A 14,268-nucleotide genomic window follows, 5' to 3' on the forward strand; every position below is an offset into this window, starting at 1 on the left:
ATATGGCCACAGTACAGAATAGGACACAGTGTTGGATGTGTATGCACCTTCCCCGCACCAGCACAGCAGGCATACCAATGGTAGTGTTACCCCTATCACTCAATGATTTGTGCTCGAAGCCACTAGATACCAAATGCATTAGTACAACTCTGACAAGCCAAGGTTCTGATGAAACCGCGTGTAAACGAGTTTTCCAGTACTCCCCTCCCATCCTGTCCCGACACTTTGAGGAACGTCCGGCGCCGGTTTGGGTCAAGCCGGCATGGGGGGCCCTCTGCTTAGAAGGAAAGGGCCAAGTAATGGTAGGCAAATCCGTGTGTAGAGATACCCTTCCCGCGGACCCGAGAAAAGGGAAACACACGCTCCTAGTGAACGTTACAAGCTCGCCCTTGCATAACCTCACACACCTCCAGTTGGCATGGAAAGGGGAAAACGGGACAAACACTATCCCAGGTCTTCTCACTTGCATGACCACCCATTTAGTGGCCCCGCACGGGACCATGTTTGTATGCGGGAATAAAGCTTACCCGTATTTACCTGATAATTGGGGAGGAATTTGCTATTTAGGATCAGTTTTCCCTGAGATGGAAATGCGACAGCACTTGCATAATACCACCGCACTCATAAGGACACAACGAAGCACTTATTGGCACGACGACGACACCACTACTTTACACGGCGCTGATTGGGAGAAAGCCGTTAGCTTCTTCTTCCCATGGGCTGGGACGGTCATGAACAGTTACCGCATTGACAAAATTGCGTTAATCTTAGAAACTGTGGCCAACGCCACCGCTACAGCACACGACGAAATGTTGGACACAGTTGTCCATCTGCGTACAATGGTTATGCAAAATAGGGTTGCATTAGATATGCTATTGGCAGAACGAGGAGGGGTATGTGGGATAATTGAGGGTAAATGTTGCACTTTTATTCCTGACCCCTCACAGGGTGTCAGTGCTGCTATTATAACGTTAAGGGAAAGCGCTCACTCATTGACAAGGGATCGATTGGATCGGGAAGCCTCCCACCAGTGGCTTACCGACTGGTTCAAGGGGTGGACAGGCACAATTGTAAAGTGGGTACTAACCGCCTTGGCAATAGTCCTTGGAATCGTGGTTTGTTGTGTAATAATCAAGGCTTTAGTCCTTGCGTGTGTGAGGAAGTTTTCCACAGGATGGACACTGAAGACGACAACAGAAAGGGCCATGGTGATGCTTGAAAAGCTGACCGTGGGTCCAGAGGACACACTGGCCGTCGACGTGACTGCAGACCGCGGATCCTGGAACGACGACCCGGACGAGCCACTGGGCCGCGACAATGAGATCTCCGCTTCCGAAGATTGTTCTTCCATTGTTGATATTACCGATAATGACGTCGAGTACACTTATGCGGACCTCGAAGCATTTCAGGCTACCAGGAGGCCGTTTAAACTGGGCCCCGACACGTCGGAAGAAGAAATCGACGATTTCCTGAAGGATTCCTCTCGTTTCTTCACGATATGCCATGCCGTGGCTATGACTATGGGCCGTCCACTCCGCAGGCCTACGCCACCTGAAAATAATGTTACTGATGATGTTACCAATGATGATGTGGGCCACTTGCGAGGGTCCCCGGCTGATGTTTATGTTTCAATGCAGGCTCTGCCTCTCCATGTTTCACGAGCTCACCTTTATGTCTCACAAGCCCACAGTGAGTCAAACGCCACTGACCCAGTTCGGGATTTGGACCCAGCTGTGAACCCAAGCCCGGATGGAGAGGAACTCGATCGTGAAAATACTCTGAGTTCCGAGTCTGATTGTTTTGGAGATTCGCCCTTGAATAACAGCGAAGCAAGCAGCATCGCCTCGGACGATCTCGACTTTGACCCAAAGGAAGTTTCTCTCCCACCTTTGGATCGTTATGCTTTATTTCATGGCCATAGGTTTGAGCCACCTGATACTGACGATGTTGTGTCTTCCCCAGATCACCAGCACGTAAGAGACCTCATGAACATGAATATCGATTGAGCGCTGAAGATCGACAAGGATTTCACTTGGGGAAGCCTGGGCGAGCTCCAGTTGGGGAGGAGTCCGGCTGCACCTCTGTGGACCAAGGGTGGGTCGGAGATCTTCCTGGGTGTGGACCCCGGTGGAACCAGAGGTCTTCGTTGTGGATTTGGCGCGCTATTCGATCTTCATGTCTCTACGGTCTCACCTCATACACCCATCTACACCCGACTTTCATCATACATCCACTTACACCCACTTGCACCCACACACCCGCGGATCAGCCTGCTGGGTTCGTTGTGCGGTACTGGGTACGGGACATGCTCACTGGGCTGCATTCGTGTGGTACGTTACGTTTAGTTACACTCTCTCTCTCCCACCTCTTTTGGTGGATTTTGTGTGCCATTTGATCACTCTGCTTTTACGGCCTTACATTGCATACTCACATACAGACGCGAATCATCCTACTGAGTTTGTGTGGTGCTTTGGTACGGGACATTCTTACGGGGCTGCCTTCGCGTGATATGTTGAATGATTTTTCTGTTTTTGTTTGAAATAAAGGCCTTTGATTGGCTCGTAGATAACTTTGTATCTTAGATCCAAAAGGGCGGTATGTAGGGAGCTGTAATGCCCCTCCCCCTTTGTATATCCTTGCTGCTTTACCAATTACCAAGTATAACCAATTATATGTTTTGTTTTGACTTGCTACTGTACTCTTTTATGATACTGAGTTCTTTCTACTGCATTGAGGATGTGTAATATCCTAATAAGGAGTTCTCTGCCTTTATGCTCTGGCCTGCGTGGGCACAATCTCTAGTTCCCCTTTCTAGGCCTTGGAGGCAACTCTTATCTCTCTTTGCCTTTTTCCTGATTTTGCCATTATCTTGCAAGTTGACAGTTTTACGAGTGTCCACTCCCCTTTGTACTTTCCCAAGCCAGCTGCTATACAGAAAGTTGTAAACATGTTGTCACATAATGCTGACCATCTTCTTATCAGAGCTAACCCATGACTGGCCTTGGATGAACTTCCTTTAATTAACTGAACAACAGGATGGGACTATGGTGGGGGACCCAATGAGCCCATTCTGTCTCTGTGTCTTGTGAGCTAACTCCACCCCTGACTTTCCTTTATATAAAGCAATGTTAATTGAATTATTTCAGAGCATCTTGTTGTACTGTTGGTCATTCCTTGTGAGTTTCAATGCAACTTTGCTGTCCTCAAGCTTGAGTACTCGAGTTCCAATAAATATATCCGTTGCTCCTTTTCTCTGAGTCTTTGAGTCCCAAGTCCTAAGTCCTCGTTCTCGGCATATATATGGTACACTACATGAACAAAAGTATGTGGACACCCGAACACCAAAATCATGGGCATTAATATGGAGTTGGTCCCCCCTTTGCTGCTATAACAGCCTCCACTCTTATGTGAAGGCTTTCCACTAGATGTCGGAACATTGCTGCGGGGATTTGCTTCCATTCAGCCACAAGAGCATTTGTGAGGTCGGGAACTGATGTTGGGCGATTAGGCCTGGCTCACAGTCGGCGTTCCAATTCATCCCAAAGGTGTTCGATTGGGTTGAGGTCAGGGCTCTGTGCAGGCCAGTCAAGTTCTTCCACACCGATCTCGACAAACCATTTCTGTATGGACCTCGCTTTGTGCACAAGGGCATTGTCATGCTGAAACAGGAAAGGACCTTCCCCAAACTGTTGCCACAAAGTTGGTAGCACACAATCATCTAGAACGTCAATCTATGCTGTAGCGATAAGATTTCCCTTCACTGGAACTAAGGGGCCGATCCCGAACCATGAAAAACAGCCCCAGACCATTATTCCTCCTCCATCAAACTTTACAGTTGGCACTCTGCATTCGGGCAGGTAGCGTTCTCCTGGCATCCGCCAAACCCAGATTCGTCCGTCAGACTGCCAGATGGTGAAGCGTGATTCATCACTCCAGAGAACGCGTTTCCACTGTTCCAGAGTGCAATGGCGGTGAGCTTTACACCACTCCAGCCGACGCTTGGCATTGAGCATGGTGATCTTAAGCTTGCATGCAGCTGCTCAGCCAGGAAAACGCATTTCATGAAGCTCCCGACCATCAGTTGTTGTGCTGACGTAGCTTCCAGAGGCAGTTTGGAACTCGATAGTGAGTGATGCAACTGAGGACAGACAATCTTTATGCGCTACGCGCTTCAGCACTCGGCTGTCCCATTCTGTGAGCTTGTGTGGCCTACCACTTCACAACTGAGCTCTTGTTGCTCCTAGACGTTTCCACTTCACAATAACAGCACTTAGAGTTGACTGGGGCAGCTTGAGAAGGGCAGAAATTTGACAAATTGCCTTGTTGGAAAGGTGGCATCCTATGATGGTGCCACGTTGAAAGTCACTGAGCTCTTTAGTACGGCCCATTCTACTGCCAATGTTTGGCTATGGAGATTGCATGGCTGTGTGCTTGATTATATATACCTGTCAGCAATGGGTGTGGCTGAAACAGCCGAATCCACTAATTAGAAGGGGTGTCCGCATACTTTTGGTCATGTAGTGTATATATACGGTCGTGGCCAAATATATTGGCACCCTTGCACTTTTTTCAAATAATGCACCATTTCTTCCAGAAAATTTTTGAAAATAAAAAATCTTTTGCTTTCCACATATGTATCTCTTTGGTTTGCAGTGGAAAAAAACAAACAGAAAAAGCTGAAAAAAATTACTAAATCTTAGCTTATTCCACACAGAAATCCTAAAATTGCCCAGGCAATATTGTTGGCACCTTTTAGAAGTTGTTAGAAATAATTAGATTTCAAGCAGGTGATTCTCCTTTACTTTAGAATTAAATTCACCTACAGTGCATTCAGAAAGTATTCAGACCCCTTCACTTTTTTCACATTTTGTTATGTTGCAGCCTTATGCTGAAATCGTTTAAATTCATTTTTTCCCTCATCAATCTACACTCAATACCCCATAATGACAAAGAGAAAACAGGATTGTAGAAAGTTTTGCAAATTTATTAAAAATAAAAAACTGAAAAATCACATTTACATAAGTATTCAGACCCTTTGCTATGACACTTGAAATTTAGCTCAGGTGCCTCCCATTTCTTTTGATCATCTTTGAGATGTTTCTACACCTTGATTGGAGTCCACCTGTGGTAAATTCAATTGATTGGACATTAATTTACAGCTGATCATTTACAATTGTGAATTTGTTTTACAATTGTGAATTTCCCTCTCTACACGTCGATTTTCAATCATACTCCTCTGGGTTAAAGGTCAAGTTCAAATGGTGGTCTGAAAAAAAAAACGCTTTTTGTCATCGCCCAATTTTGCCAATGTGGAATCTCAAAGACCGATTGGCCTTCCGATATGTTCTAGCAAAATTTAACCTAATTTGAAGTTGTGCACCTGATGTTTTTTTTCGTGTCCTTTCACCTACTTTTTTCGGATTGTGACGTAATTAACAAAAAACACCTTTTTGATCACAACTTGAAAATTTTTCCTCTGATTTTCATGTTGTTCAGTCTTATGGACAGACAAGTAAAAAGTCGGTCAAAAATGACGGATTGGAACCGTTTGTTCTACGGTGCAGCCTCATGAGCATGCCAATTGCCAAAGTCTGAAGCCTCGGCCTCGTGTCAGGTGTGTTTATATCTGCTTTATTTATTAGACATCATACGGACGTACTCTGCGCACGTTGTAAATCACGTGCAGGGAGCTTATTGTTATAAAAAAAAAAAAACCTTCTGTACACCGCCCTTGAGGCTCAGTTTGCAAGCCACCGTCTACAACGCCAATAAAAGAGACATAATTACTCTTTGATGGAAAATGTTTTTCGAGTTTATTTTATCCTCAAAAATAGACCCTAGTGAACACACATTCATGTTAAAAGATTGGCCTTTAAAACCTACCCTTATGAAGGGGGACAGACATCTGTACAAACATAAACTGAAACTGTGTTTTATATGGTAGATTGTAGATGGGGACACATTTTCATCATAATTTATACTCCATCCCCCTTAATGTTGAGGGTCTGAAAAGAATATGGCCATCATTGGATCGCAGGTGCTGGGGGACGCTTACCCTTGGTAATCACTTTGTTACCGCAGATATCTAGTTTAGTAACTGTGATTTTCACTATTTGGTTTTCTTAATTGATGAGTGCTGAGACCCCTAATTATTAAACTACGTATTTGTTGAAGTTTTGAAAAGGGGGCAGTTGTTGTGTCTTCTGTATCATTTACCATCGTGCCATCTGTTTTATACCCATGTTGATGACGTGGTATGTCGGGGGCTTGGAGGATTCTGCACATGCACATTGAGGAGTTGAGGGTGCTGAGAAGAAATCAGCCTGTTTCACGTACCTGCGGTCATTTATGAATCTACGGATGTAACAACTCATTCCCAATATGGCCATGGATAAGTCGCAGGCAGGGGCAGTCTTCGTGATTCTGGGGCCCTGGGCAAAAGTAAGGGATCGGGCATACGCAAGTCAGTGCACCATTGCATCATTATACATACTTGTACCAACTTTGGTGAAAATCACATCACTGGTTCACATATTATAGAGGTAACAGGATTTTCACATCACATAACCTTTGACCTTGTATCCCCAAAATAGAATGAGCTCATCTTTACCTCATTATACATACATGCACCAAGTTTGACTTGGGTCCCTTTAGCCGTTCTTACGTTATCACTTATCACAGTAATGAAAACATATTACAGACTCTGACCTTTGAGCAGTTGACTGCAAAATTAAATCAGTTTATCTTTGCATCATAATATATACTTATACTAAGTTTGGTCAAAATCCCATCACTGGTTCACAAGTTAGCTCGGTAAGTTTTTACCTACCAGGGCCTCTGACCTTTGACCTCAAAATCAAATCAGTTCATCTTTGCATCATAATGCATACTTGAACAAACTTTGGTCAAAATCCCATCACTGGTTCACAAGTTATCGTGGTAACAGGATTTTCCCCTGAAATGACCTTTGACCTCATGACCTCAAAATCTGATGAGTTCATCTTTATTTCATTAAATATGAAACAAAGTGGTGGAGGTAAAAATTAAAAAAAGTCAAACAACAATATCTTATTTCACATTCTTCTTCTTTGATGTTACAACTTCCTTATGCGGATAACTTCTTCTCCTTCTCCTCGTCTTCCCTTAATAAGGAATGAGGTCCAATGACACCAATCTCCTTCCTCAGTTCATCCATCCTCGTTGTATCCACCCTCTTCACTTTCAAAATCCTCCTGACCCAGTTGTTCTCGCAAACCTGTAACTTCTGTTGTTTCCTCTCTGTCAGTGCCACCATCAGAGAAACAGCAGAGGCTGCAGGTTCGTGAGAACAACTGAGTCAGGAGAATGGGCTCTATCTGCCGCTGCCCACACAAAAAATACTTGGTGGTTGAATTCAGTGACCAGATATGCAAATCGTCATAAATTTTCAAGTCAATCGGATGAAAATTGAAAATTTTAGAAATTTGGCCTGTGTTGACCTTTTGGCCTATGTTGACCTCAAATATACTTGGTGGTTGAAATCAGTGACCAGATATGCAAATCGTCATAAATTTTCAAGTCAATCGGATGAAAATTGAGAATTTTAGAAATTTGGCCTGTGTTGACCTTTTGGCCTATGTTGACCTCAAATATACTTGGTGGTTGAATTCAGTGACCAGATATGCAAATCGTCATAAATTTTCAAGTCAATCGGATGAAAATTGAGAATTTTAGAAATTTGGCCTGTGTTGACCTTTTGGCCTATGTTGACCTCAAATATACTTGGTGGTTGAATTCAGTGACCAGATATGCAAATCGTCATAAATTTTCAAGTCACTCGGATGAAAATTGAGAATTTTAGAAATTTGGCCTGTGTTGACCTTTTGGCCTATGTTGACCTCAAATATACTTGGTGGTTGAATTCAGTGACCAGATATGCAAATCCTCATAAATTTTCAAGTCACTCGGATGAAAATTGAGGATTTTAGAAATTTGGCCTATGTTGACCTTTTGGCCTATGTTGACCTCAAATATACTTGGTGGTTGAATTCAGTGACCAGATATGCAAATCCTCATAAATTTTGAAGCCACGGATGAAAATTGAGGATTTTAGAAATTCGGCCTATGTTGACCTTTTTTTTTTTTTTTTCTTCTTTTTTTTTGTATACAAGATCGAGGCTCGTGAAAGAGCGAACATTAATCACACAGAAAGACAAACCGACACATAAAACATATAACATCGGGAGCGGTAGACAAGATGGGGAGAGAGGGGGAAGGACACAAACACAACATTTGAGAGCAGGGACCGAGAGACATGGAGACATCGAGAGATCTGAGAGAGGGCGAGGGCTTTGGGGGGGGGGGGGGGCATGGGAAGGGGGCGGTGGGAGAGGTATAAAACATATGGACACTGCCAGGACTTCCAGGAAAGAAGTTGGAATTTCAAACAAGGTGGATCTGGGGTGAATTAGCGGGGGTAGAAAAGATCAAGGTTTTGGATGGGGGAAGATAAGAGATGGTGGTGAACAGCTGTTTTAAAGACCTGGAGGGAGGAGTGGGATTGAAGGGAGTGAGGGAGTTTGTTCCAGAGGCGGGAGAAAAGAGGAATGAAAGAGTGAAGGTGAGCAGAGAGCCGAGATTTCGGCAGTTTAACCATCAGAGGGTTGCTGGCAGATCTTGTGCGACCTGTAGGAATATTTGGGGGACAGAGCACAGAGAGAGCTGGGGGTGCAAGGCCGGAGACCTTTTGGCCTAGGTTGACCTAAAATATAATCGGTGGTTGAATTCAGTGACCAGATGTTATTGCCACTAATCTCACAATGATGATGCATAGAGAGAGGTATGCACACTTCCCTTTAAGCTGCTTAGCCTGGGTTCGAATCCCGACTCAGCAGTAAACTCAAATCTAGAATCAAACTTGGTGCATAGTCAATGTGTTGTCCCTCGGGTGGACCGGGCTACTTAAAGAAGAAGTAGCTTGGGAGGAGGAGCAATGGGCGGAGCTAAAGAAGACAACCCTTTTTGCTCTTCATTACCCCCTCCAATGTAAATAAACATCGTGGGCTTTGCACGACAGTGTCGGTTCACTTGGGGCCGCCGTGCGAGCTCCGCGATGCTGCGTTTGGCTGTCCGAGGTGTGCGGCGGGTGGTCCTCCTGCAGGGAGCAGCGCCGTGGCGGTTCAGCTCAACTCGGTGAGCTCACGGACCGAGGCGCGAATCCGGCTTTCCCATTATACGAGCCCGCTTCGGACGAATCTACTAGAAAGACAAGCCGGACGGATAGGGCTTACACCTGGAAACGGATACCCGATTGGCTGTGGATCGCTGTGTTTGACGGGTACAGGTGTGCTCACCGCCGGTCGATTTGACAGTTTCGCGGCGCAGTAACCGAAGCTTGTTTACCAGCCCATTGAAAAGTTCTCCATTTCTTATAAACCCACGCACCTGTCTGATTCGCAGGTAGGTAAACCCACGCACCTGTCTGATTCGCAGTATACAATCGCGAAACGGGTTTAGTTGTATAATTTAGGGAAACGTACCTGCGCAGCGCGCTGTGCCGGCAGATCCCGAAAATAGAATGTGGGAGGAGTTACGAGGGGGCGGGGTTATTGGTACAGTGGGCGTGGAAAACAAGCCGTTGAGCAAGAGGCCGTTTTGAATATTGCTGATTCAGGCAGGCGTCTCGTTTTGAATTTCTACCCGTTGGAAACCTTCCAGTACGTAAACAACTTCCCGACTTTGTGAACCCGGATCCCCGGTTTCTTATTCCTGAAATATCCAGTGACGATTAATGGCCTGTCACATGCGTGGTCGCTGTTTCTGGTAGAAACAGGTAAAATTAACTCATGCAGACATGTCAGAATAGTCCAATAAAATAAATAACAACAAGTATATCTACATTCAAAGGAGAACACCACAATGCCAAATAAATAAATAACATATCCTCCAGCGCACGACATTGCTGGGGTGCCTGACGATGCCACCGTGCAGCACATGGAGATGGGATTGGGAGGGAGCGGTGTATAATAATTGATTTATTAATTGCGTAATTAAATTTTTTAAAAATAACAATCATAAAATAATTAATTTCTTAAATCAATTGGCTAATAGCATACGTAAACCACCACCATTTCATCGGAATCTATAACCTTTTGAAAAAGAATGAAGTGATTAATCGAATACTTAAATAATTAATCGAATAATTGATTAATCAATGAATCAATGATTCAAAAATACCCTTTACAGCCAAATCACTTGGTCATTGTCATGTCCAAATATCAGCTTCCTAGGTCAAAAGGTGCCTGAGATATTGCCCAGATGAGAAATAAAATAAATGTGATTAACAAATCGATAATAATTAACTAATTAATTGATGAATTGATTTAAAAAAAAAATTAAAAATACAGTTTTTGACAAAGCACATGCTCACTATTTTGCCCAAATTTCCGCTTCCTAGCTCAAAGGATGGTTGAGATCACCTGGACAAACAAACAAGAAAACAAGAAATATGTCGTCAATAGCACGATACTTGCGAAATCCCTAAAATAAGTTGTTGGTCTATGATGACCTCAAAAATAATGGGTGGTTGAATTAAGTGACCTGGTATGCAAATCCTCTTAAAATGTCAAGTCAATCACATGAAAATTTAAGATTTTAGAAATTCGGCCTATGTTGACCTTTTGGCTTAGGTTGACCTAAAAAATACTCAGTGGTTGAATTTAGTGACCAGATATGCAAATCTTCTTAAAATTTCAAGTCAATCGGATGCAAATTGAGGATTTTAGACATTTGGCCTATGTTGACCTTTTGGTTGACCTCATTAAATTAAGGATTGATTGAAGTCAATCACATGAAAATTGAGGATTTTCGAAATTTGGCCTATGTTGACCTTTTGGCCTATGTTGACCTCAAAAATACTTGGGGGTTGAATTCAGTGACCAGATATGCAAATTCTCTTCAAATTTCAAGTCAACAACAAACAACAACATGCATTTTAAGGCCATTTTCCCTACTAGAGTGGGGGTTAGCCTTGCAGGCCCCATGACAATCTTCTCCATTTTGCCCTATTTTCTGCATCTCCCCTTGTTAATCCCCTTGCCCGCATTTCTTCTTCCACCATCTTTAGCCAAGTCTTTCTCGGTCTTCCCCGTCCTCTACTTCCTTCTACATTCATTTCCATCACTCTTCTCAACCAGTCACTTTCATCCTTCCTCAACACATGACCAAACCATCTCAACCTCAAGTATAATCAAAGTATCATCTCATCTCAAATTTCAAGTCAATCGGATGAAAATTGAGGATTTTAGAAATTTCAAGAAAGTGGTTGACCTTTAGGCCTATCTTGACCTTTTGTTCCATGTTGATCTCAAAAATAGTTGTTGGTTGAATTCAGTTCGCTGACATGTGAATCCTATTCAAATTTCAAGTCATCGAATGAAAATTGAGGATTTTAGAAATTCAAAGAAAGTGGTTGACCTTTAGGGCTATCTTGACCTTTTGTTCCATGTTGATCTCAAAAATAGTTGTTGGTTGAATTCAGTTCGCTGACATGTGAATCCTATTCAAATTTCAAGTCATCGAATGAAAATTGAGGATTTTAGAAATTCAAAGAAAGTGGTTGACCTTTAGGGCTATCTTGACCTTTTGTTCCATGTTGATCTCAAAAATAGTTGTTGGTTGAATTCAGTTCGCTGACATGTGAATCCTATTCAAATTTCAAGTCATCGAATGAAAATTGAGGATTTTAGAAATTCAAAGAAAGTGGTTGACCTTTAGGGCTATCTTGACCTTTTGTTCCATGTTGATCTCAAAAATAGTTGTTGGTTGAATTCAGTTCGCTGACATGTGAATCCTATTCAAATTTCAAGTCATCGAATGAAAATTGAAGATTTTAGAAATTCAAAGAAAGTGGTTGACCTTTAACCTATTGACTTAAAAAATATATAGGATTTTGTCGGACCACCAACTCTACCATTTGGTCAAGTTTCGAGAAGATCGGTTTAAAATTGTGACTTGCAGGCAAGTATAAGCGAGCGGACAGACAAACAAACACACAAACCGGAGTGATCAACATACTTGTGAAAAAATAAAAATTTTTGCCAAGTAACAAACAGACGAACAGACGGAAAAACGCACAAGACCAACCTATACTTGAAAAATCTTCGATTTTCGCAAGTAACAAGAAAACAAAACAAACGGAGTGAAAAGCAAAGATCGTAAAGCGGAGCAAGATAGCCAAACAGTGAAGTATCCAATGGACGCGCTCGGCGGCCATTTTAGCAGGCAGGTAGAGTGAGCTTGCGCTCGCCAACAACCCGGAAGCTGTTCACAACACACATGCTCCAGATGGTAACAATGGCGTCTCGTTCCTCATCTCAGAATCACAGCATTCTAGTTGAGCACAGAGAACTAGAACTATGCAGGGACCAAGTGAAATCAAAAATTGTTTGTACTTTTGTGAGTTTGCGCATTCACTATGCGCTGAAATTCAGGAACAGAAACCTGATGGAATTAAGCAAACAGCGAAACAACAGGAAAGCACAGAAAGTAATGCACAAGTAAAACTTTGGGATGGTCATGACATCAACTAAAAGCATATTTTGGAATGCATTTGTATGGTTCCTTCACTTGTAAGGCGTCCTGAGCATTGATTCAATTTCAAATTTAAATGCTTATCATTGGTAAAATCGGCAAACGTAAAATGAACGACAATTATTGTCTCTGTTACGACTGTTACTAACGAGATTGTCTTCTCAAGCTCTTTCTCTCTTTTCACTTACAATTGTTATCTTTTCTAATTACCTCCTCTCTTGATGGCGTGCACATCCAGATTGAATGGTGTGCCTCCAACTCTGTCTTTCACTTTCCTTCTTCCACTTCTTTCAGATTTCTCCATTCTGTCACTACCTGTGTGGTTCTTCTACTCACTCGCTCTGTACACCTCAAATTAGACACTCATCAGTGCAAACCTTTACCAGCATATTACACTTCATTTTGCTGTGGTTTCTGCTATATGTTTTAAGGTTAAATCAATCCTGTCTGATTGTATGCTTATTCAGACACGTTGGAAAAACAAAAATAAATGATTACATAATATAATCTCCCTTTTGGGCGCAGAGAAAGACAGTTTAATTAGAAAACGGACACATTACACTTCATGAACAATGGGAACAGGTTTGGTGCGCCGTGCTCGATGGAAACAAAATGGCTTCTAATTGAAAGTTGGCGGGACTCGATATACAGGGACTCCAGGTTTTCGTAACCATGATAACTTGAGAATGGCTCAAAGGAACTAAATAAAAACTTGGTATAAGTATGTGTAATGATATAAAGATAAACGGATTAGATTATGGGGTCAAGAGGTCAAAGGTCAGAGGTCCCATGAAGTAAAAATTCTGTTATTGCACTAACTTTTGAACCAGTGATGGGATTTTGACCAAACTTGGTATCTATATATATATTCTCCATAGGTGGTCCTGTCTGTCTGTCTGTCTGTCTGTCTGTCCGGGGGAGTGGCTACACCCGGTCTGGGAGGGGCTTTGAAAAAACGAATATCCACCATTTTGTTGACTCGCATAGCTTTGAGGCCTCTTTTGTTAGGCTAGCGGTGTCTTGCTCTCTCTCACAGTTTTATTTCAACTCTAATTCGATATCTCATTTCATTTTTCACAGTCGCTAACATGGTTTTAGACTCGGTTGAAAAAAGAAAACGGGAATAAAATTCGATGAAAGTTACCGTTTATTGAACAAAATGAATTTTCAAAGGCCTGTAACATGAAGGCCATTTATTGAGTCTCCCTCACGATTTTATCTCAATTTCACCATCTGATTTCATTTTTATCGATGGTTTTAGACTCGGTTTCAGCAATAATTAAGAAAATAAATGCACACACGGAAATCGGGAAATTGCTGAGATATATTAAATAATTGCGGCTTTTCAAGACTCGATATACAGTCACGTGAAAAAGTAAGTATACCCCATGTAAAGTTTTGACTTTTTCAACATATTTCAACATACAGCTATTTGATCTTCATTTCAACAATATTGAGAGATAAAGGTGATATAATATAACAAATATCATGAAACATTTACATTTTGTAGTCCATTGTATAAATTAAATAAACATAACTGCAAATTTCGCATGTGGAAAAAGTAAGTACACCCCTACATTTATCACTACTTCAAATACCTAAAATTAGAATCAGGTGCACCAGCTCAGGTGCAAATGATTAGAACATCGTTAGAGAGGATCTTGGAGGAACCTGTCTTATTTAAACCTCAGACATTTA

At 42.3% G+C, this 14,268-nt stretch overlaps 1 protein-coding gene and 1 long non-coding RNA gene across 3 annotated transcripts in view; one reads left to right on the plus strand and one right to left on the minus strand.

The window, feature by feature from the left end:
• Window positions 1–9,560, minus strand: part of LOC137421492 (uncharacterized) — a 29,910-nt gene extending 20,350 nt beyond the window's left edge. Inside the window, exons 1-2 of the long non-coding RNA XR_010983348.2 lie at window positions 9,519–9,560; window positions 6,337–6,431 (exon numbers count right to left, since the gene is read on the minus strand). This is a non-coding gene — a long non-coding RNA (uncharacterized LOC137421492). The remainder of the gene's footprint in view (window positions 1–6,336; window positions 6,432–9,518) is intronic.
• Window positions 9,022–14,268, plus strand: part of DMGDH (dimethylglycine dehydrogenase) — an 86,113-nt gene continuing 80,866 nt past the window's right edge. The window contains exon 1 of one of the 2 annotated variants that reach the window (XM_068107605.2): window positions 9,022–9,171. In XM_068107605.2, coding sequence (XP_067963706.2) covers window positions 9,092–9,171 — 80 coding nt within the window. In that variant the 5' untranslated portion in view covers window positions 9,022–9,091. Of the gene's footprint in view, window positions 9,439–14,268 lie in introns of both variants that reach the window. The other variant, XM_078772742.1, reaches the window with a different exon arrangement.

Source organism: Myxine glutinosa, chromosome 2 (genome assembly GCF_964187855.1).
Source record: "Myxine glutinosa chromosome 2, kmMyxGlut1.1, whole genome shotgun sequence".
In the NCBI taxonomy this organism is placed as follows: Eukaryota; Metazoa; Chordata; class Myxini; order Myxiniformes; family Myxinidae; genus Myxine; species Myxine glutinosa.